A 25,714-nucleotide genomic window follows, 5' to 3' on the forward strand; every position below is an offset into this window, starting at 1 on the left:
TGATCGACATTGTCCCTTATCTCAGCAGGAACTTCAACAAACCTCGTTCCTCGTTGTTCGGTGAAGATTGCAATAACTTGGTTGATCTCTGTGTTACTATGGTGGAGAAACACTTGCCTAATTCTGATATACACAAATGGCTTCTAGATGAGAAGGATCTGAATATCAGCAAATCGACATCGTGCATGTTAACCGAATTGATCAAAATGTTTAGATGCTTCGACCGCAGTGACAGGACAACTCCGCACCTGTTGACCCTACACAATGGAAACTATTTCACAATCAGGGATTATTCATCCGACATACCCAACTGGCTGACGTGTATGGGTGAGGAAGAAGAAACTCCTAGTGGAGCAAAACTACTCGTGTACGGAGACCTGAAACCTTTCAGAGGCAACCAGGCAGCAGATAGTCTGGGTGATACCAAGTTGAATACTCTAGTTAAGAACATAGTGCTGAGGCTGAGAGTCAAGATATTGGGATCATCTAGACTTGAAGTAACAACACTAGATTGTACTCAGGGCTTGATGAAGGTTACCCTCAAAAATTCGGCACTCTCCGGAATTTCCAGCTTAGATCAACTGGACCGGTCAAGGTTACTTAACAAAAGTAACCATTTCACACATGACGCATCTTCACCGACTGAGGCCAGGTGGGCCCCAGTTATAATGTTCACAAGGCGTAACAGACAAGGACCTTTACGTGAGTTCACTCTCGAATATTACAGGATCACGATCCTCATGGTTCTACTGAGCCCGCATGGATTGGTCAGATCTTTAAAAGAGCTGTTCCAGAGCGTGGCCACATTCAGCGTGACAGACTATTAAATAATGTAATGATGCATGGTTTGGTATTTCACCTTGTGCACTTACCATGCGCGGTTTGACCAATGATGGGACATACTGCAGCATCAACAGTGTTGTCCAGTGTCTGTACCAGACACGTGAGCTACAAGATGCAATACGAGACGTTGACGATCGGGACTGTAGTAGAGCTTCTAATAGAGTGGCCGTGATGCTCAAGCGTCTCATCCAAGAGATGACAAAAGACAACCACTTACCGTGCAACGCAAGCTTTCTCGTACATGCGATGAGTGCATACAATGGAGTGTCGTACGATGCCCAGGAGGACTCAGACCTCGTTTTCAAATGCATCATCAACGCTTTAGCGGATAGCAATGGGCCAGCTTCAAAGATCGGAACATTGTGGGACATTGAGAAGGAGACTCGTGTGCGGTGTCTCAATTGCAACATGGTCCAGTCCTCACTCAATAGGTCCAACGCAATTTCAGTGATAATCAAACAGAATCTTCCTGATGATCTGCAGAGTTACATCGACCAGTACTCGGACATCACCCTGACGACGTGTGATTACCATTGCAAAGAATGTCACACGAAAACCCAGGTCGAAATCACAACGAGGGTTTTATCATTACCTCCGGTTGTGTGTATGAAGATCGAACGGGTTCAAAACATCGGCAGAGATATAGCTCGTATAGTCAAGACAGGGAAACGCTTCAGTTTCCCCGAGACTCTCGATTTGAAATACATGAAGGAACCCACAGTGCCCGTGGATACTGTATACGACCTGTACGCCGTTGTAGCCCACAATGGTACCCCATACTGTGGACATTACACAGCTTATGTGCGGGAAGATGGCAGTTGGTATCTTGCAGACGACACTTACTTCAAGTCCTGCTCCTGGGAGGATGTCAAGACTACCTACGAATCCGGAACTAGAAATGGGAGGATAGCTTACATGCTGATGTACCGCAGAAACACAACCAATACTGTACAAATGTGATATACTACTCTTCTTCTGTTTGATGTAATAAAAGACAGTGATACAAACATTGACTTAATTCCTTTATTACAGATGAGTACATTGTGAGGTGTAATTAAAACAGTAGTACAAGTGAGTCAATTAATTTCATCCATCATATAAGGATTGCAAGCTGTCAAAGATTTATAACACATTCACAAGATATCTAAATGCTTCATTTCTTAACAAGATATCTATCCAGGGTATTACAAACCCTCGATTCTTCTGCTTTATAATGTGGGTTCGAATACATAGACGTCAGTATTACAGGTGAGCAAGGTTCCTCTAACTGAGATACACACACTCTGTTAGCCAACCCCTCTAAATATCGTATCAAGCAAGAGCTTTGGGGGCCAGGCTGCTTCTCCTTTACCACACGGGAAGCCATTATAACAAGAGTTTACATACAAACACGATAATCCTCCTCAGATTCTGTTTCAGAGTCCATCCACTCTCTTTCTGGTCTGCTGTTTAATCCACCAGTGTCTAATTCAACATCACCAGTACGATTTGAGTGGTCCTCTTTGATCAATCCTTCTTCTTTGAGGTCCCGCTCCCCTATTCTCTCAAGATCGAATGACTCTTGTTGATGGGTGTCAACAGGCCATGTGACTTGACTGATCGACTGTATTGCCCTTTCAGTCTCTCCACTTAACGCTAGTGCCTGGGGCTGTGACACTGGGCTCTCTCTCTGACCCGGGGATGTTGCTCTTTGGTGATCTTTGGGTTCTTGTTTTCTCTCCTGCTGCTGCTCCCTCCCAAGCTGTACCTTTTCTTTCCGTCTGTCCCGTTTGCTCTTTTTTTTACATGGTGTCATGTCCTCATGTTCGGAATCTGCATCCCCGACTGAAGAGCGGGTGTTTATGAACCCTCCTTGCTCCTCCTTTTGGTTGTCATCAGTTTCAGAGTCCAACGGCTTACTTCTGGATCTCATCTCATCATTTTCGGAATCCGTGACCCAGCTAGACTCTCCTTGTCCTCCCCTTTCGTTGTCATCACTTTGATAGTCCAACGGCTTACTTCTGGATCTCACCTCATCATGTTCGGAATCCGTGACCCAGCTAGACCCTCCTTGTCCTCCCCTTTCATTGTCATCACTTTCATAGTCCAACGGCTTACTTCTGGATCTCATCTCATCATGTTCGGAATCCGTGTCCCTGACAGAAGAGCTAAACCCCCTTTGTCCTCCCTTTCGGCTGTCGTCACTTTCGGAGTCCAAGAATTCGTGTCTGCGTCTTAGGACGTCGTGCTCGGAATCCGCATCACTGACAGGAGAGCTACACCTTCCTCGTCCTCCCCTTTCGTTGTCATCGTTTTCAGAGTCCTTGGACTCGCCTTTGCCTCGTATCTCCCCCCCGTGTTCGGAATCCGCATCCGTGACAGGATAACTAACCCCTCCTTGACCTCCTCCGTTGTCATCGGGTTCGGAGTCCAAGGACTCACTTATGCATCTAGAGGAATTTCGACTGGAGACCAGCGTGCTTTTAGCACGCTTCACTCTTTTGCACCTCTTGTCAGACCTGTCCTCTATCCTTTTACTTTTCCTTTTTTCTAGGTTAAAGCGCTGAACAGTCGCTAACAACCTCTCTTTAGCCGCACTGACACGCCTGCCACGGCTCTCCCTTGTTGTGGGCTTTACATCAGGCTCAATGATCGATTCCTCTTCAGAATCGGATAGTGGTGAGCGCTTACACGCCCAGATTTCCGATGTCATGCCACTGCAGGCAGGCTTCGGGCAGCGCTCTTCTTCGGACTCAATGTGTGCTACATATTTATAATCGGGTGCCCAATTCTTTTTCTTACACTTTACCTTTTTGGCCCTTTTTTTAACCTGCGAACAGGACACCTCCTCGTCGTCCTCTTTGCTGCTGTATTCCTCCTCAACGGAATTGTCGTCTATGAAGTCGGCGTCACTGGAGTTGTAACTTTCAGAACCCTCATCCTCCTCTTCACTACCCACATCAGCTTCGAGGTCCAAAAAATCTTTGGCTTGACTGTACCTGCGGCGCGAGCTGTCATCGCGGGTTAAGTTACTCTTGGAACCAGAGGGCCCTGAAGGTTTGTTCGAGTTCGGACTTGAAAATTCTCGCCTCAATGATTTTTGGGGACTGCGTGCTTCTTTTGTAGCAGATTTACCGAATCCTTTAGTCCCACGGTTCCTCTCGTTAGAAGGTTTAGCTACCAAATTGTCCAAACGTCCCTTTGGTTGCTTTCGGGTACCCTGGAAAGCCAGTGACACCTTACGTCTCCACTTTTCGGTGGACATGGATAGAGACTCTAAGCACTCCACCAGAGCTTTGCTGAGTCTGTCCTGCAACCCGTAATGCTTGAGTGTTTCGACGATGGTTCGATTGTTAACCACCCAATTTTGAAGGACATCGCTATGTCTCCTGTCCAGCAGAGTGTTATCCAATCCCAAGAGAGTACAAACAGCTTCTCTCCGGACATGATCTTTGGTCAACCAAGGATCGCTCATCAGTAGAGTCGACATGTTCTTGAGCCACATTGAAATCGGAATATAATCCGGTGTGACGATAGAGTACAGAACGTCTTCATTTGTCTCACTGACACCAGCCATACCCTCGTCGACATTACGCTCCTCTTTCTCAGCCAGAAGCTTAGACGAGACATCGGTCTCTTGAGTAACATCTTGGGTTTCGTTAGAGCGTGGTGATGATCCGCTCTCTGTAAAACAGCGCTCTCCGTCTCCCCCCTTCAGTCCTTTCTTCAATTTGTTATGAACAGTGCGGAGTTTTAAAAAGAGCAACTTGACAATCGTTTGCGTCTTTAGCGCGTCCTTAGGTTTGTTTTTACGTGTATCCAGTTTGACCAGGCTGTGCCACAACTTCTGAGCTTTGACTATGTTGTCCGGAGTCTGGCTAGTGAATACCTCTTCACACTCTGTGACCACTTCGGTGTGCCCAACTGACTGGTATATCATTTGAGTATAACTGGAGACGATTTGGGCCAATGTATTCCAGTCCTTTCTCATCTGCTCCTCCATCATATCGATGCGCTTACTCGTTATGGCCGTGTGAATGACGTTGTCGGATGCGGACATTTTCCACAACTGCAGGTATTCTCGCACTTTATCGATCCGACAGTATAGCAACTCTGCCACTGGAAACGCGTGAGGAATCTTACTGTCCATGAATTTAATGGCCAACTCCACAACTTCAATCATCAGTGGTTCCGTGATCATACTCTCCACGTGCTTGGGTGTATAATTACACCAGCTGTTTGGGTCCACACGCTTGATGAACGCTGTCACAGCGGGATTGTATATCTCCTGATACATTTCGGTTCCGGTAACAAAGGTCTCCCTGTATAGGTCCGTTAGTGTCTCATTCCAACATTTCACAAGCTCTCCATTGCCCTTGACGTAACAATGTGTCAGGGCTCTGCAAAACCTCAACGTCGTAGATACATATAGCTTAGAAGCCTGAGCCTGAATCTTCTTCAAAGTCACAACCGGCACAAGGCTCACGCGCTTGTCATCTGGGTTCTTTCCGCTCTTTCTAAAGTAGACAGTACGAGTGTCACCGTTGTCATAGTGGAACTGCGTCAGATCACACGTCACGTCCTTCTCAGTGAACCGATCCACATTAGCCTCACTCTTCATGTCACCCGAATCCGTGCCTAGCACACAGCACATTGGCTGTATGTCCTCCATATGAGCGCTCGGTCCGCCGGAGTTTCCCTTGGAGCGCAGCAACTGGGACCCTTGAATTTGTTGAAAGGAAGGGGTGATGGCTGTGTAGTGTGTGGGCACCTCCAGGCTCATGTCCCAAAATTCAAACTTGTTACCCGTGACACTTTTCAACAACGCAAGGCTCTCGGATCCCGGGACAAACAGTACCTCTTGCACGAAGTATGACTTACCTTTTGCCCCGATACATACGGTGTATGTTCCGATCATAGACCTGCTTCTGTCATAGTATACAAAGTTGTGTTCGTCAGAGTACTGTGTGACCACTGGAATCACCCTTTTGTTGTTTGCACTTCTCAGCTCTTTATTCGGTACATAGAAGGCTGTGTAGTTACCGTGTGCCAGCAGAACGTGTTTAAGGCCAGCCTTGTCTACGCTTGTCATAGACTCAAGATCATTCCCGCCTAGGATGTCCACTAGGTCCATCAGTGCAAGTAATAACAAACGTGACGGTTTTTGTTGTATAGTGTCAGCATCCTGGATTGTTTTACTCCTGATAGTCTTGTAGATATTTTTCGGTTTGTACCTTTTCTCATCTTCAGTCAGTTCGTTTGCTTTGAGCGTCATCAGGTTGGCCACGTCACCAAACAGTCCTTCTCTGCGCTTGCAACTAAAAGCATCTTTGTCGGTATACTTCAGATACCACGGTGGGTGTTCTGTCACAATGTATTTCGGTGTTATGTCCACCATACTGTTGAGTGATGAGGATGAGTCCGATGTCATTTAAGCCAGTAGTGCACGTCTCCTCCAAGTCTCACCAGTTGTACTGTGGATGTGGCTCATATAAGGGCTTCTATTCTGAGTTCTGTTCTTATACCTTGGGTTTGGAAAAGACTCCCATGAATAACACTGGTTGGCTTCCAACCACACTCCTCTTACCCAACCCATAGGCTTTCTCTCCAACGATACGCTTTCTCTCCAACGATACGCTTTCTCTCCAACGATACGCTTTCTGTCCAACCGCTAGGCTTTCTCTCCAACCGCTAGGCTTTCTCTCCAACCGATACGCTTCCTGTCCAACCGATAGGCTTCCTGTCCAACCACTAGGCTTCCTGTCCAACCGCTAGGCTTCCTGTCCAACCGCTACACTTTCTCTCCAACCAATAGGCTCTCTGTCCAACCGCTAGGCTTTCTCTCCAACCGATACGCTTCCCGCTACTGTGTAGATTAGAGGTGGTATAATGGTACGATCTTCGCCCCCGGGAAGGCTAGAACGGGTGGGGTTAAAACAATCCAACCTGTAGAGTCTTATCCAACAGTGTAGTTATGAGACCCAGTATCCCTATATATACACACTCAAACACAGCAGAGACAGTTAGTTCGTCGGCCGAACACCCAGACATACCTCGTAGAGCTACGATGGCTCTCCTATTACTCATCCTACTAGCAACAGGAATCCATTGTCAAGAAGAAGTGCTCCACGTCGCCTTACAGCGAGACACTGTATCAGCAGTCTATTGCCCCCTGAAAACAACCGACCAGGTAACCTGGACTGAATTGGAAGGAGGACAGAAAGGTGTGCAATGGGAGAAGCATCTGATATTCACAAACGTAGAAGGGCCTGAGTCTCAATTGTACCGGTGTCAATACGGTAACGTGTCTGCCTTGGTGAACGTGACCGTGAACGACGTCCCCGTGAACACCACAGATGGAACCATTGGCTACTGCCAACACGGCAAACCGTGTGCTCTGCAATGCTCTTTAGCAAAAGAACCTGCTATGAGTTGGCCTGGGATGGTGTTGGAGAAAGAGCTGTGGTGGGGTGAAGAATGGACCAAGGCTCACATCAAGGTACAGTCAAAAACAACTTTGTGTTTCCTCAGATGACACATTGCTGTGTAGCTGACATGATGACTAAACTCTTTTATTACCTTTTCTCCCTACAGGGAGAGTCTCTGATGATGATCAGTCCCGGGGTAATGATCGCAGACTACCTACGCAACCCATCACTCGTAGGTTGCAAGCAACTCTACTACATAACGGAGGCGGGTCATGCGCTGACCGGGTTGCCTGTAGGTCACACAATGAACAGTCGTACCAAACGTATGAAGATGGAGATCATACGACCTTATTCTCAGATTGTACGACCTGTCTACAAAGACCTGAGGAAGATTGTATTCATACAAGTCAGAGTGGGTCAACGTCTGGAAATTGAATGTGAAGGTATTGCATGGGAAGACTTTGATTACATGTACTGGTTGACGAAGCCCTGTCGCAATGATAAATGTGAGCTAGACTTCATTCCGAGTGAGGGACGGATGATTGAACAATCGATGAACACGTCCTTGGTGGAAAGCATGCTAGGTTACCCCGTCTCACAGAAATTGGTGTTGGACCCGGTGGACAAGTCTGACCTCAAAAGTACCTTCTATTGCAAGTTGGACTCCTCAGGCGAGCACGACATCTTGACGGTGTATCTGAGAGAGAGAGACGAAATGTTCGGTCTCGCTGATTCAATTTATTAAAGGTGAATTGAAAGTGGTTGTACAATGTGAAACATGTCATTGTTCATTAAGTGAGATTCCTAATGTAATATCTTGCCCACTGTTTTGCTTTTCATAATAGATATTTGCTAATATAATTCGCTTTTTTGTTAACCATACCTTAAATAAAAAGGAATAGAAGATGATTTGTTTAACCGCTGCTATTGCATTTGAAGACGCCCTGTCACACTGATAAATGTGAGCTAGACTTCATTCCAAGTGAAGAGCACAACCTCGGTGGAAAGCGTGGAAGTTGGTGTTGGACCCAGTGGATGAGTCTGATATAGTTGACCCTCAATCGCTTTGAATCCAATCAGTAATCGTGTCCTGTTCGGGCGTGGACGAGGTTGTGACTCACGTCTTAAGTGGATCACAACCTCGGCCGCGTCCGAACAGGACACGATTACTTGTAGATAATTGGATTCAAAGCGATAGAGGGTCTTTGGTAGTAAATGTGTGCTATACCGAATGTGTAATGACTTTGTATATCCCGGATTTACATGCTTTGTTTTGCAAATAAAGACATTTGATTAACTAATCATGTTGCTCTTGCTCTGTTAATCTTGACCACAGGCTTTCACTTACAAATGTAATAATGTGGTTTAAATGTGGCCTGCTCATCGTAATGTCTGCATGTTTAGCGGTATTGCCTTGGGGTAAAAGTTTAACCCGAATACATGGAATAGAGGGGATCTCATGTTGAGTTCCCTACGTGAGTTGGAATTGGAACAAGAAAAGTCAGGTTTTTTTTTTTTTTTTTTTTTTTTTTTTTTAATTCAGAGTCAGGATTTCCACGGACAATGAATATGTGTATGGGTCACACTGCGATCTAGATTCTGACGTTGATCTCAATCTGGTGGTGGTCCTAGACGGTTGTCCTTTAATTTTAGTGTGGATAACAGCCAGTCAAAGATGTCCGCCTCCCACCAATTGTTATTAATATATGTAAGTAAGAGCGCCATAGTTTTTATAGTAATTTTGGGATTGCACCATGGATCATCTGGAAGTTTATCTTTCCACTTTTGCTAGACAATAAAACAAAGTATCCTGGGGTGGATTTTAATGAAAACAATGTACACAAGGTGGTTTGCAAATGTATTTTATTACATCACAGTAATGGCAAACGTATAACAGTGAGACTGGTCACGATGATGAAGTTAGTAATACACGCTGTATAGGTAGGGAGAATAACCCCTAGCTCTTCTACGGTCTACTGGTGTTTGCACTGAAGGACGATGTGACTCATTTGAGTCATCAGTGTCATCCTCGTTTACCTTGTCATGAGAACTCCGTACTGGAGTACTGCCGTGCTCCATACTGTCATCGTATGGTCTTTTCCGTTCATTCTGGGCAACGGTGTCACAGAATCCATGTGATGACGGGGTGTGGTGCCGCAGATATTTGCGAAACCTACCTACATAGGGTGTCTGTGACCATTTCTCTCGGTCAGCTAGTATATCATGGGTTTTACATGACAAAGTAGATGACATACTCAGGCGTGCGCTTAAGTATCTCTTAAGTTGCAACTCACACATGCCTGCACGTGCTTGTTCTTTCATCAGGTAAGGGTCGTGCTTGTACTGGTTTAACATTTCCTCCAGCCGATATTTGTACATTGATAAGCGTAGACTTTCGCTCTCAAAGACTTCGCGGAAAAGGAACTTCGGGGGGTGTGGAGAGCCGTTCCGCGATGACTTATTCCTTGATGATCCTTTTCGTGATGATCTTTTTCGCGATGATCCATTTCGCGATGATCCATTTCTCGATGACTCATTTCGCGATGATCCATTTCTCGATGACTCATTTCGCGATGATCCATTTCGTGATGATCCATTTCGTGACTGCACTGGATGTTCCATGACTTTACCAACTGAAGGGTCCTTTCCAGGCACGGACCTTACATCAGAGGTTCTTGTATTCGAGTCAACCGGCTTGGTTACAGGGCGATAAAGGTTCAGATCATCTATGTTTGCAAGTCTAGTCCAGGTTTCGAAGTCTGACCCTCCGACATGCTTGACTGACATTTTATCTCCTAACTGCACTGTATCATCCAGACCTTTGACACACTTCAAGGCATCCTCAACTGAAGCCATGGTAACGAGCCCGTAGTGACGACCTGAAGGGTCGTTGTTATGTGCTGTTATTTTAGCGGTGACGACCTTGCCATGGTTATCGAAGACACGTTTTAGGTCGTTAGGCTTTACTTGAGTAGACATCCCGATGACAAACACGTTACTGCTCGTCGTTACTGTGGGCTCAAGGATAGGCTGTTGACTGGACCTGGTCATATCCGTGTTCATCAACTCATCCTCGGAGATATCTTCGTATCCCTTCGCAATGTCTTTACATGGGAAAGTCTGGGATGAAGCGTCGGGTAGTGCGATGGGCACAGTTGTATGCCCATCTACATGTGCCTCATTCTGGTAGCGCAGTAGAAGCATTTTCTTCAAGTGTGCAGCAGTCACGGTGTTTTCACTGACAAACATTGTCTTTACACCGGTGAGCTTGTTCTCGGGTGTGACGAGGAGAACGTCTCTCTTCTCAGCTGAGACCAATCTAAGTAGTCCGTTCTGTCGGGGGGTCCCGATACGAAGTAGTAACTCTCCTCCCTCCTCTACCTTGGCTTGGTAGTACTGGTCAAAATCAACATCAGATAGTCCTCTTTCTACGATCTCGACCTTAGAATCTTTACCCACATGTCGTTGGATTGTGTGTAACGGTCTTTGTTTTGTGCCGTTGACATACCCCACAATCCCGTTTTTGGTTTTAACAGCTATAGCAAACTTACATGTGGCCTCGGTCAACTTACTCTTTACATCTTTCTCATTTTGAGCAGTGTAGGTCGTAAAGCTGAACTTGAAGCGAAACACTCTGGGTTCTGGTCGAGCCATAGTTGCTGCAGACACAGTTGGTAAATAGAGAGTTGGAGACTACTGTACGTTTAGATCTTACGTCCTGAATACGGTCTGCTCCGTATGCTCTGGTTACATATGAAAGCCTTCGGTTGGACAGGTAAGCCTTAGGTTGGACAAGAAAAGCCTTAGGTTGGTCAGGAAAGCCTTAGGTTGGACAGGAAATTCTTTGGTTGGTCAGGAAAGCCTTTGGTTGGACAGGAAAGCCTTAGGTTGGACAAGAAAAGCCTTAGGTTGGTCAGGAAAGCCTTAGGTTGGACAGGAAATTCTTTGGTTGGTCAGGAAAGCCTTTGGTTGGACAAGAAAAGCCTTAGGTTGGTCAGGAAAGCCTTAGGTTGGACAGGAAATTCTTTGGTTGGTCAGGAAAGCCTTTGGTCGGACAGGAAAGCCTTAGGTTGGACAGGAAAGCCTTAGGTTGGACTAGAAAATTCTTTGGTTGGTCAGGAAACAGTTGAACCCTTCACAGAGAGGAAATACTTAAACACTTCATTCTTCATTGTGTCCACTACAACCGCATCCACATCCCCGTCCAAATGGAGAATTACCTGAAAGGCTCAACTCTCGGCGTCGGTACCTACGGAACCGTGAATATGGTCGAGTGTCGGAAAACAGGACAGGTTTTTGCTTTGAAGTACCATAAGGAACTAGATGATGTAACCGTGAGAGAACTTTCCTGTCTCGCCGCACTTAGGGGTCACCCTCATGTGATCTATATGCACGATTGTTTCATTGCTGATGGAAAGATAGCTATGCTCATGTCCTACGTACCATACACGTTGAGCGAAGCGATTCACAACGGATACGGTTGGAAGCTCTACTTACTCCACGCTCCTGAGGCGTACCAGTTGATCCCATTGAGTTTCATGGCTCACTTTTCTGTACAGGTTGCCGATGCTCTGGCTTACATGCACAGACTGAATATGATACACAGGGACCTGACACCCTTCAACGTGCTGCTGACAGAAGATCTCACCGTTAAGGTGGCTGACATGGGTTTATCCAGACTGTCTTGCAAATTGATGACCCCAGAAGTGGTGACACAGCCTTACAGGGCCCCGGAATTGTTTGTTGAAAACAAACAGTATACCGCTACCGGATATACTTGTGCTATAGACATGTGGAGCCTGGGGGTATTGATAGTGGACGCCATGGAAGGGAAGGCAGTGTTCTCTGCTGTCAATGAAGGTGAGCAGGTATCAACGTATCAGATCATTCTAAGGACCCTATGCCCTGAAGACCACCCATGTGCCCCAACTACACGCCGGGACCCTGCGGCTATAATGCCCCAAACGATGGAGTGTGACCTTGTGAAAAGGATCGTCTTCCGACTGCTGGCTTTCTGTGAGAATGAGAGACTTCTGGCTCACGAGCTACTGCAGGACAAAGAATGGCTGCAGGTTGCTCATATGACTGAGGAAGACAAAAATTTAGTTAGAGAGCGAATTCAGCAACACAAAAAGAAAGCACAAAAAAGACTGTAACACGTGGTCATGGTTCTGTGTAGATTTTATTGTTGTGTCACAACCTAAATAAATCCTTACATACTCAATATAACTTGACTTGCACATTATTTTCTTTTGATTCATGACTTATGTAGTCATCAGTGTTGTCAATGTAATGAAAACAAGTGTCAGGATACTCTGGGTTTGACATGTACACCCCTCAGACTTCCGAGATCTTGCCAATTCATCTATCATCTTCTTCAAGTCCTGTAGACCTGCACATGTGTGAGAGGAGAGAAAGAAACAGGAGGTGAGTGGGATGAACATGTGTGAAGACAAGTATAACTGTATTATCAAACCGAATGAAGTACAACGCACTGTCGCTCATGTCGATCTGTGTCACGGACGTTTCCACATTCTCCAACTCCTTGAGATCTGGTATTACCACCATTGGTTGTTTGGTGGTTGTCACGGTGGTGGCACGAGCATACGCTGCGTGCTGCACATTCGTGCATGAATTGTCAACTTGCCCATGTCTTTGATACATGAAATAGTGGTATTGTTTATCACCGTAGCCACCAAATGTATTTCCGTTGTGGATCATGAAACAGCAATGTTCGGGACTTAACCTTCTGCTCATAGTGTCATTCCACACTTCGATTACGCTCCACATTTGGTCATTTTCGGGGTGTATGTATAGCATAGATATTCTAATGACACCGTCCAGTGGGCTAACAAAGGCGGCCTTCTTCACCTTGTCAACTTTGGCAGTATAGTAGAACATACCACACGTGTTAGCCTTCGTACTCAGATAGAAAGTCTCCTTTCCTATCCTATAGAAGCCTTCGTCGGTACATGTGAGGAATCGAATGTTAACTTGGTATCCAGCTGAGGCAATTGTCAGCTCGTATATGTGTTCACCAGCGTTCACCAGTTGATGGTCTTTGTAGAAAGGTTGTGTGGGTGTCTCCAAGTACCCCAACAACCTGATAGTGTTTCCCATTATACCTACAATGGTGACAGGCTCAAGTCTGTCACCCGTTAAACCTTTCTCTCTTTTCAAAACACAACACTTAACTGTCATCATAGCTGCCATCATAGCTGCCATGCACAACAGAGTCATTGTGATAGGCATGTACCCTGTCATAGTGGTTGAGTATACACAGGGAGCAGCACAGTGTCTTCTACAGGATTAATCGAGGAATTTTTATACACTCTGAAAGCTGACGTGCCCATAGGGTTTCCATCCAACCAGAATGTTTCCGTCCAACCTGAATGCTTCCATCCAACCTGAATGCTTCCGTCCAACCTGAATGCTTCCGTTCAACCAGAATGTTTCGTTGGAATGTTTCCGTCCAACCAGAATGCTTCCGTCCAACCTGAATGCTTCCGTCCAACCAGAATGTTTCGTTGGAATGTTTCCGTCCAACCAGAATGCTTCCGTCCAACCTGAATGTTTCGTTGGAATGTTTCCGTCCAACCAGAATGCTTCCGTCCAACCAGAAAAAAAAAAAAAAAAAAAAAAAAAATCTCATCATTGACCAAGCTAGAGTGAAGATTTCTCGTTTTGCTAGTTTAATTAGATACTATTTATTAAGTAAGAAAACCAGACGGGTACACTGTATTCACATTGGACAAGATCGAGCATACAGTCTTCACAATGTTTGAGTACAACAACGACTACAACAGCAATTACTGGTGGCTTAAAAACAAGGAGGATTGGCTCAAGATCACCTTGGTAGCGGCTCCGTTGATGATTGTGTTCGGATTAATCTTGATCACTCACAGGATCTCTAGCAGACGGTCATCGGCTCACATTTACAAACCGTGTACACTTTTACATTCGTCCCTGATCGAACCCGTATACGGTCCAACAACATGCACCTGTGACGAGATGAGGTATGAGCCTGAACAATGTGAAGAACATGTCATCACAGCTGAAGACCCTTCAGTTATCGGCGACGTCTCTCTGGAAAGGGGTAACTAGAAACAGTCTGTACATTCACGGTCAGGATTGCGGTGTATCGTTTATCTCATTCCCATCCCACTCTCACCATCTCCAACAGGACCGGACAAGATTGACAGGATTGTGTGACATCCAGCCCGTGAACAGCTTCTCCATCGCGGGAGGCTAAAACGTTCTGTGTGGTGAACCTGAGGACTTTCTTCTGCACTTCAGTTATCTAAATAGATTACAACCACTTGTGTTACTACATCCGTGATGTTTGGAGACAATAAAGATGACTATGTCAGTAAAGCCTGTAAATGTTTTTATTAGCAGATGCAACGATTGACATCATACAATCATACTGCGATTACATGGAGTCTGCTATATCGTGTCTTTCTCCCATGTAGCACATACATATAATACAGGCAATATATAACAAATACAATAGCCACCATTATGACTGTAGTCTGGCTCCATATGCACAGCTCTTTATTAGAGAGGCTTATGACAGAGTGGTAAAAGGTGGTGTTATGAGGAAAGGCGGATATGATCTCAGACATGGTGGGTCCTCCTTATTCCTCCGTTGTCTATTCCAGGAGCACACGACCTGCGAGACGTAGAGCCTTTTCCGCAGCAGACCTTTTTGCGCTTTTCTTGGAGGTCCCACAACCTGAAGTGTCAGAGGGTATAACGTTAACACCTTTTGGTCAACATAGCTACCTTTCTCATCCTGTATGATATAAGACGAAAACAAAGATTTACCTCTCACACTTATGTCAACTCGACCGTGGTACTTCAGCATCAGCACACTGACATTACACTGACATACGAAAAGGCAAGGTGAACTTCCAAACTTGTTAATGTATAATGGTAGAGGCCAGTTGTTCTTCTGACACAGTTCCTACAAGAGAAGGTGTAGAGTGTTAAGTGGTTCCCTTTGTGGTTATGTATAAATAACAGAGGATAATGAATGACGACTTACTTGTAGTTTTCCGATGAAGTTCTCCCAGGATTCCTTACATTCGGGCAGGTTCTCCCAGGATTCCTTACATTCGGGCAGGTTCTCACTGGATTCCTTACATTCGGGCAGGTTCTCACTGGATTCCTTACATTCGGACAGGTCTACACCTGTACCCGTAGCCATGGTTCGGTGTGTATAGTGGTATTAAACCAAGAGCATACGATTTGCTACAATACCGGTGAATGGTTCTTATATAGGTTATGCTCCGCATGGATAACACAGCTCTGGTTGGAGTGTCTTAGTCAGATAAGAGTCTAGGGGTTGGACGGATACCGTCCTCGGTTGGAGTGTCTTGGTCAGATAAGAGTCTAGGGGTTGGACCAGCCCGTTGGCCACCTAAATACAAACTGAGAGTATGTAGGATTAAAAGTCTAATTGTAAACGCATGTATCAACCATGTCTATATCAAAGGCGAAATTTGATATAACCAAGCTCATCCGTTTAAAACTATGTGTCCTAAACACAAGGATCCTTGCTAATTTATTTCAAATTGACCCTACAAGGTCTGAAAATGCAACCCTGATATGGTGTGGGTTATAGAAAAACGAATGAACATGTGTTTCACAAATAAAGAGATACAGTTTGAAGAGACTCGTTTATTATGATTACAGTTCACTTTGTTAAAGTTAGAACCCAATACAGCGGTGTTACAAGAGAAATCATACAATGTGAAACAGGATCAGCGCTGCTCCAACGAATCCAACAAAGGTCATGAGTATGGTCCTCAATGTAGACTCCGGCTCTGTTACTCGAAAGAACTCCACAAAGCCCTCCTTGAAATGACAGTGGAGAGTGACAATGGGTAGACATGCTTCTGACATGAGAATGGATATACATTAGTAGATTCTGTACTTGAACCACTCACCCAGCCGGCATTTTCGATGAGCCATTCTTTCTGGTCAGTCAGCAAATATGTGGCAATCTCCTCTGCCACCAGCTCCACACAATTCTCTCTGCTTTTCTCCTTCAGGTAGCGAGATACCACGACTCCGAAGGCTACAAGGCTGACAATTCGACCCCAGTTGGTGGTCCCGTCTTTGAAGAGGTTTTTGGCTACTGCACTGATGTTCACACCAATATCACTTGTGTCCAATGACATTGCGTTGACCATACCTTAACAAGATCCAGATTGGAAACGTGTTAAAAGGTTTTCGGTGGCTCACCCATTTTTAATGATACAATCACAATACTTACCATTGTATGCGTGTTTGTATTTTTCCACTAGACTGTTCACAACTCTTTTCATTGTTGACAATACTTCACTTTCATTCCGCAGAGGTTTTGCGTGTTCCGTACTTTCTGTCATGACACGTCTCATAAGTTGCCTGGTCTCACTATCCAACACTTCGTCTCCAGCTCTGTAAGCAGAGGTGACAGAGTTATTTTCAGAGTGCTGGTTTGAGGAGCACAATAATGAGTCGTCGACTTCATTTCCAGGCATGGCTGATGTGTTCTACACCTTAGCTCGGTCACTGAATGTGGGACTGTTAGGCTTGAGAGTCCAGACAAAATGTGAAATGACAGGAAGGTTGGTCCGTGTGTGTATGTTTATTCAGTTTTGCTGTGCAATCATAATGGTTCATACATAGTTACAAATAGTTATTGTTACATGCACAATATTTCACATGCACAAAGGAAGAAAAAAAAAAAAAACGAATCATAGTAACACTTGCATGTTCTTCAGCTTTAGCTCGAGTGACGCTTTCATGTCAAAGCAAAGCAAGTGATGTTCCTGTATAGGCAGAAGTTGAAAGCGTAGGAAGCCGCAGATCACACAGTGGTCAAGGCCGCCGATGGTAATGTACCCGTAAGAAGCCGTGGTGATATGATCATGAAATGCGACGTATCCCCTTTTGTACCGTTCCCGCGCGGTTGCGACTGTCATCCAAGCTCGGTGATACTCAGAAGTGATCGTCGGACAATTGAATATCGATGTTCTGTGAGTATAATTTATGTACTCATTCAGTAGGTTTTCGCCCTGCACAAACTTCTTCTCGAGATCACAGTATACACAATGTGTGTCAGTGGTACATGCGTCGTTGCACAGTATTTCACTGTGTTGTTTTCTGGGGAGGCTGACAGGGGTGAGATGCATAAAACTGTTTCTTTGTTCAGTGGATTGGTATGTGGACACACGGAGTTCCGTCAGCTTCTCACTGAGTTGGGAACTCATAGTATCACATGCAGCATTAGGATGATGATCTTCCCCGAATGGAGATGCGCAGATGATGCAATATCGGGTCCCGACTATCTTAATGTACCCATCCTTGGAGTACAACATGAACTCAGGGAATGCCATGAACCCCCTTTGGAATCGCAGCTTCCCCTTTAACACGAGAAGTTCATTTTCGCGACCCCTGTACTTGACTTTGATGTACCGACACCATCCTTGGCCGGTCCACACATGTTCATTTAAGCTAGGATCACCTCTTTTGTACCCGGAGAGTAAGATGTTGCAATCCTTACACTTGTAAGTGTCATACGTACTAGTTATGTGCATCATGACATTTGAGTCCTTCAGTACTTCGTATTCGTCCTTCCAAATGTCATAATCGTCCTTGTAAGCAGCATCTTGGTTTCCGGGAATGGCGTGTAAGGATCTGTACGGGTTACGGTGCTCATGTCCAGGGGCGTTCACAATCCTGGGAACTCCTCGACTTATCTGCACTTCAGGAATGCTTTGGGGTCCAATGTCTGTGTTCTGCATGGTTCACGCTGGTATATCCCAAGTCATTGGTGTACAGGTAGATTGGTAATTTGTTGTCAGACACAACCTCTGGGGTTTTAAAGACCTCCACAGATATATAGAAGGCGCACAGTCAGATAGAAGGGCCACGGTTGGATTAGAGGGTCCCACGGTTGGATTAGAGGGTCCCACGGTTGGATAAAAGGATCCCACGGTTGGATTAGAGGGGTCCACGGTTGGATAGAAGGACCCTATCAAAGTAGGACTCAACACACACTCAAAATGATGAGTATTAAATAAAGGCTAAACATCTGAGCAAGAGCCACGCATCTGAGCAAGAGCCACGCATCTGAGCAGAGGGAACCCATATTCGAGATGTACGAGTTTTCCATACGCGACGTGGATGACATCGAGAGTCTGGTTATCAGAGAGACCCAGGTTATCAGCGAGACCCGGGTGACCGAGTCCATCTATGCAAAGCAATCAGCCATGCCTGCCATGCATGGTTGCTTCCCCATCGGTCTTTGTAACTGTACAGACGAAAGCTTCACTGGTTGGAGTTTCAAAACATGTAACATTAGCGGAGCTCGAGCGTTGATCAATGTGGGGATTGTAGCCATACCGATGGATACCTTTACTGTGGGTGACCATGTTGCAGTGAGGTACAACGTGTCCGGGAGAAATGGAACAGTCTGGATTTGCTCTAATCAAAAACCTGGGGTGATCCTCGCTCACGCTATGCATAACATTGTCAAATATTGTGATAAGAGAATTGAACGTGACATAAGACGGCGGACGGATCGGAATGTAGAACTATTACAGATAACACCTGATCTAGACCCGTTTGGACGTGCACTACAAACTAGACCCTTGAAACAACTGAACTGAGGATGTCAATCGTCATATTGAGTCCTCATGGAGTGTCTCATATCTAATAACCAAATGTTACATTTTGTGGTGTCAAGTCACATTACCTTATTTTATTTGTATAATAAAGTTTTGTATCCGACATATCGTGTCACAGTGTGTTATATGAATCAGAATGAGTTTCATGAGGTAATACATTTTTTATTATACAGCATTGTGTTACATATACAGTGTGTTATATGACTCAAAATGAGTTTCATGAGGTAATACATTTTTATTATACAGCATTGTGTTACATATCCACATAGTGTAGTCAAAGTATCATTACACTACACACAATGCGCCACTCTTATCCGGTGCCTCCCTTGGCTGTTTGTGTTCTTAGTCACACTGTGAACTTTCTGCTCTTCCTCTCACATTTGGAGCATGACATAGATGATATCTGACATAGCAACCTGTGCACTTGAATGCTGACAAATGCACTGCGGCACACCACACAACCCCGCGCGAATAGCTGCTTAACAGCACACAGCTCCTTACGTGTGAACTCGCCAGGCTTCAGCTGTTCCAAGAGCGATATCAGACTGTCTTCCAGACGGCGCTTCCCTTTATCATTGGTAACACACACCTCGATCACCCCGAGTAGGCAGCACACGGCGATACACTTCCACCTCTTGACGCTTAACAACTTAATGTCCAATGTGGTTCTTGCCAAACGCTTGGCAGCCGCCGCTGTTGCACGTTGGTTCAGAAAGTGGAGCGGGGCGGTAGAACGTGGCCCTGTTCCACTGAGATATTCCAGGATTAGATACTTGCACAGTAAACTGGTTGTATTTTCAGCATTAGCAGGGAACACAACTCCTCGCAACTTGCAGACTATCTGCATCTCAGCCTCTTTTAAACCCTGTTCATCAGACAGAGTATACACGTTAAACCTAGACTTACTGGTCTCTCCAGTTCTTATAAACAGTGCCTTGTAAACCCACTTGTTCAGTAGGATCAGATCCTTTGGATTGACGGTTGTGAACACTGCGTGCATCTTGAACGAGAGTGAGAAGCATGCTGCTCGGATGTTACCAATGTTCTTCAACACCCCAGACAAGTCCTCGCCGTGGTTAACACAGGTGGTTATGTATCTGTCCATGATATTCAAAGCCGGCATTAGGACAGCGTGGCCATCGTTGGGGTCCAGGAACTGTAACATTTTAACAAACAAGGCCACAACAGCAAGTCGATGGTTCTGGTAGTCTGTGATACTATCATTGGCTAGCTCCTGAGGATTAGGATGATCGATGTCCGTGTCATTTACTGCGTTTTTACTGTGCAGATGCAATTGACCGGAAAGGGCTTCCTTAAGTTTACCCTTGTCCATCGTTGGCATACCAAAATCCAATTTGGAAAATTTGAACACGAAGACATCCGAATGTGTCAACTGAATGTAGTCATGGTCGTTCCCTAACATCTCACTGGGTGCTGGTTGTTGTTTCCTCTTGGACGTGGACCGACTTGTCATAGAACTGGGGTGTCCCTGAACCGTATCTGGATTATGACCTTCCATTAGGACTCCTGAGTGTAAACAGTCCATTCGTGTTCACTCATTCCGCAGCACCGAGAAGCAAGAGGTTCTGGTATGTTGTGTTCGGAGTTCCCTTGGCGAATGTCTAAACCCAAGGGGTTACAGTGTGATATATCATCTACCGATTCCATTACAGCCAACCAATGTGAAAAATCATCCAACCGGTTCGTTTCTGTCCAACCAATGTGAAAACTCATCCAACTGGTTCACCACTCGTGTCCAACCAATGTGAAAACTCATCCAACCGGTTCACCACTCGTGTCCAACCAATGTGAAAAATCGTCCAACCGGTTCGTCTCTGTCCAACCAATGTGAAAACTCATAGGAGTCACTACACTCTGTGTATGAGGACGAGGGTTGCCTCGAGGGACCGTGGACATGTGTAAATTTATATCGGAAAATGTGTCACACATTCTGAACGTTGGCATAAAGGCTGTACAACCTAGTCTTATTGATGTAGCATACAGACTAGGAACCTGCACATACAGTCGTTACGGTGGTAGAGATGTATATGTTCAACCCCTGTGTCAAGCATGTGCCGTACTCCCCAAGGTCCACTCTTCACTTTACAAGGTGGGGGCCTGTGCAACACCACATTAGATGCTGTTTTTTGGTGCATGATACAATAAAGATTTTTTTTTTTTTTTAATGCACCCAATTACGAACCTGTGTCTCCTTTAATGTTTATTATGAGTTGTACAAACCACATCTCACCAGTTTTGGTGGTGGCTAGCGGGGAGTTTGAGTTCTTTTGAGATGAGCAACCTAACTGAACGACATCCTTAGTTAGTGGTCAGCTCCACACAGCCGAGTCTTTTAACATGAAGCTCTTTCTTGTCTGAATATCACTAGGCTGTAAGATCTATACGATTGTTGATTGTGGTATGGAAATAATCAAGGTTACACTTTAAAGCTTAACCGTTTATTGAGTCATTATACAAAACATAGAACATTGTATACAAGGACACAACGTCTGTTAAATAGGATGATTACAACTTCATAAGCTACAAAGCAAGGAACAAATAACCAGCAGGGTTTATTTTTTCATTACAAAACATGACGCGTAATCATGCAAGGGTGCAGTGATATCTGTGTCAGTTTTGCGATTGCAACATTCTGTCATCATCACACGTGACCACGGAATGGATTCTCCAATGATAGAGAAGATGGCATCTCGGAAGGTCTTTAGGGCTGTATAATCCGCGTCCGTTATATATAGATCGAGAGCCGTCATGATGGTTCCAGCGAGGCTCTTATTGTGATCCTTGAACCTGTCTACGTTGTACATATTCAGCCAAGAGTGCACGTTTGTGTGATTCTTGTTTCTTTCGAATATGCAGGCCAAACCGTCCACAATTGCTTCCACCAGGTTCATGTCATCCATTTCATCCCCAAGAAAGTGCTCAGGGTGATGTGGGTTATTTTCATAATGGTGCTTGAATCCAAAGTTGGCCATGGCTGTCTTGAGAGCATCGAAGTCATTACTCAGATCAGTCTGTGACCCAATCGTTACTTCATCTGGGCTCTGGGTACATCCGTAACGTTTGTTTAGCTTTGCCCTTTTGTCCGCGCACAAAGATCGGGCCTCTAGCTCCATGTGTAAGGCCATAATGCCTGAGTATGCAGCTGCTTCAACTGTACTGGTCTTGCTAGAGTCATGACACACAATACTTCTCACGTAGTACCGATCTGCCAGCAGGTCCAGAGTGTCTTTACAATTCCTGGTCGCTTGTTCTAAAGCTCTGGCAACCACAGCTCCAATCATGGTCACGAACATGTTGTGTGACAGGAAAGCCTTATGGTGCTCTCTCAGGGGGAGATGTTCCACCAGGGCTTTCTCACACTCAGGGCTCCAGGCGTTGGCATTTGCAGCGGAGCACAGGCTATGTACCAGTTTGATAGTTGAGTACTGGGTTTGGGGGACCTCAATCTTGGATTTCTTGGAGCGTGCGATCCTTGCGATCTCATTGGCCGCGGTGGCCATCGGAGATGGCTTGTACCTATATTCATTGTCCTTTGGGATCAACGGTGCTGGTTTTGCCGGTGTGTCCTTAGCAGAGAGTTTGGTTCTGGAAGTAGGAGTCTTTGCAGAGGCCATATTACCCCAAGTAGATTTATGACAAGATTGATATAAACAAGCGAGGATTAAATGTGATATGTTGAACAAGGGGCTGATGCAAGCAATGTTAATAGCTAGAGATGAACTGGACTATAGATATAGCAAGTATGAGACTCGAGGATAACAGGCGCGGTGATGCATTTCCAAGAGTCACACTCCAACGTGGTACTATTTTCTGCAACAATGTACAGTTGGCAACAGAGAAACTGTACACTTCATCACTATATCCCAATCTGGCCGACCTCATACACCGGTAGGTTGCGGTGTGGTTGCACGTATCATCATATACCATTAGTGCCTTGGTGCTGGTTACATTGTGCCTCACGTTTATCCCTGAGATATTGTACCAGGCTTTGTAGGTGGACACGAGGCCTTGTTTATCGATGCGATATAAACCGAACATTTTTTCTGATATCACCATATACCAGCTCGTGGAGAGGTATTTGTCAGGGTTCATTACACCTGGACAAATTAGTTTCAGAGGTGGAGTAGCACTGAAAAAAGAAGGATCCGTTATCACCCGAGTTGCAGTGGCAGGAGCAGAAGTTGTAGATTGAGGCTCTGTGATCACATCCACACTGGGGGCTACAGTGGAAACATCCTCTGGTTCGGTGATCACGCCGGCATCTGACGTAGCGGAGTTTTGAAACTGTCCCTCTGTATACAGGATGGTGGAAGTTGATAGTGTAACAAGCAGATAGCTCAACAGTGTAGTTAGAAATGCCATGGTTTGTCCCAAATAAAACTCAGAACGATGTGGATGCCACTTAAGTACCTTGTGCTACCACGTTGGACAAAAAAGCAGCAGTGTTTTTTTTTTTTTTTTTTTTTTTTTTGTGTGTCACAGCGTAAAACTCACAGGAAATCCTTTGCTGAGACGAGCCTTGTCCTCATCTGTACATCTTGGTCCCTTGCACTAGACCTCAGTTTTATACTGACAATAATTAATAGAGGACATGTTAGAGCGGAGAGGGTGACTGAAACCGCAGCCATGAATTGGCTGCGGTGTATCATGTGCTCACAGTCCACACATTTTGGCCCTTGTGATTGCGTTGTGTTATCAGCGTACACTTTGTCAATGTATTTCCGAGCGGTCACATCCATTGCAATGATGTTATGTAACACGGTTTCTCCTCTCTGTACCAACACAGAAGACCATGTGGATCGGTTACGAATGCCAGCGAGAGATGTTTGTATATCGAGCTCTGACAGAGAGTAAACCTTCGACAACATCCTGGGGCTCCTTTTCACTTGAACCACATTCTGGTCGTTTTCAACATCAATATCACGCGCTGCGCGATATGCAGTCCTCAACGTGTACGTGTTCGATTGGGACTGGTAACAGATAGGTCCGAAACATGGGGAGCCACACACCACGGGACACTCCAAACTTATTTCACCGGTCTCGTTCACCTCACAAGCCAAAAGTGTGTCATTGTCGGGTTCCAGAGGTTCACATACTCCCCTACAGTCACACTGGGGCACCCTGTAGTTGAAATGATTATCGCTCACCATGGGTCTATCCAACCAACAAGTCCTGTTACCCTTCGAAGAGTCTATGAAGGGCATGTACCAGCGGGAGAGTGCAAGGGGACTCCACCTGTCCCTCTTGACGACCATCACGAGCCTAGAGGATGATAGGGAACTGCTCGCCACAGGTATGTCGGTGTAAAATCCTGTTATGAACCCGGGTTCACAGCCCGTCATGTCCAACCTCTGTACACCCTGCGCACAAGATTGTAGGCGCTGTTGAGCTCCCTGGAAGATGAATGTGACGGAGTTGAGCTGGCCAGCCAACTTGAACGCACCGCTCTTCCAGGTGTCCAGTAACTCGTTGAACTTAATAGTGTTGTCCGACCCCAGGACCAGCCGGTTCTCTAAAACAGATTCCGTGTTGAGGGGAGCATATGATAACATGCCTGGAAAATGTTCACCTACATCTGTCAGGGCTTCGTCGATCAGGGTTCTGTAGTGTCGCAACACGTCCACGATTTGAGGATCTGAAGCTGAGACTGCGTCGTGGTATGATAGGAGTTTTGATACGGGGTCAGATACACTCCGTTGACGATTGATGATGTGTGTGTCCATGAGAGCAGCTAGATCATTGAAGGCTGCATCCAGTGATGCCATAGCCCTATTATACTCGACCGTGGCTGTTTTCAATGTGATAGTTGCATCGTGCCAGGTACCCGTAGAACACAAGTGATCGCACCCTTGATGAGAGTCCGGTAAGCCTCTACAGGCCACCTGAGAGCACTCCGGGTAATTCACTTCAAACTCGGTCCAGTTGAACCCCATAAGGAAATGGTAGGTGACATAGACACTGTGTATGGCAGGTGTGCGTATCTTCCATCTGCCCGGGTAGAGTATCACCCTGTGGTCCCTGTCATCGTTTCTGATCAGACTGTCCAAGGTGGAATCGAGACCATGACCCCGGAGTACACCGGTCGGTGTCGGGTGTTGACTGGAAACGGGGATAAGAAACAGAGCTGATAGCAGAAAAACATGTAAGGTTGTGATGTCCGTCATCGTTACAGAGTTTCCTTTTCATTGCAGTTTCCTGTAGCGTTGTTCGCTACATCGACTTCTGTTAGAGCAGATCATTGCAATTAAGGTAATATTGATTAATACAACAAGTAACATAGCGCTCAGACATAGTGCAGAGGTGCGAGTCGACATGTGCAATACACGTTTAATCGCGAGCTCCGTTGTCTTCTCATTATCTTCGATCAGCGACCTCAGTTGGGAGAACACATCCCTAAGATCCCAGAGAGACGCGTTCATCATGTTCACACAATCGTAGGTCCTTTGGAAGTAAATCTCTGATGAGGGTAGGTGATCAGCAAGACTCTGGTTCATGTGAGGACAATACAGCAACGCAAGTGGTTGTACGATCCGCGCTGTGAGCGGTCCCACGTTTGTCAAGTACCTTTTCGCCTTCGAGATTGTAGGCTCTTCCGTGTGCATGTAGTAACCCTGCATGAGCTGAGGGAATGAAGGCTGCTCAGATCCAAAGAAGAACGGTTTCGTATTGCACGGGATCTTAACTTGCATCGCGCCGTGGTTCACGTGGATTATAATTTTAATTGAGATTTCTTGGTCTGATTCTACGATGCTCGATATTGCAATC

At 45.6% G+C, this 25,714-nt stretch overlaps 2 protein-coding genes across 2 annotated transcripts; both read left to right on the forward strand.

Annotated features, from left to right (window-relative positions):
• Positions 1-873: 873 nt before the first annotated feature.
• On the forward strand, positions 874-1,803 carry LOC128355445 (ubiquitin carboxyl-terminal hydrolase 46-like). The gene has a single exon (XM_053315684.1). It carries the CDS (start codon positions 874-876, stop codon positions 1,801-1,803), a length of 930 nt encoding a protein of 309 aa, XP_053171659.1.
• A 9,655-nt stretch (positions 1,804-11,458) lies between these two features.
• Positions 11,459-12,406, forward strand: LOC128355446 (uncharacterized). The gene has a single exon (XM_053315685.1). The coding sequence runs from the start codon at positions 11,459-11,461 to the stop codon at positions 12,404-12,406; it is 948 nt and encodes a 315-aa protein (XP_053171660.1).
• Positions 12,407-25,714: the final 13,308 nt, after the last annotated feature.

Source organism: Scomber japonicus, chromosome 3 (genome assembly GCF_027409825.1).
Source record: "Scomber japonicus isolate fScoJap1 chromosome 3, fScoJap1.pri, whole genome shotgun sequence".
NCBI lineage: Eukaryota > Metazoa > Chordata > Actinopteri > Scombriformes > Scombridae > Scomber > Scomber japonicus.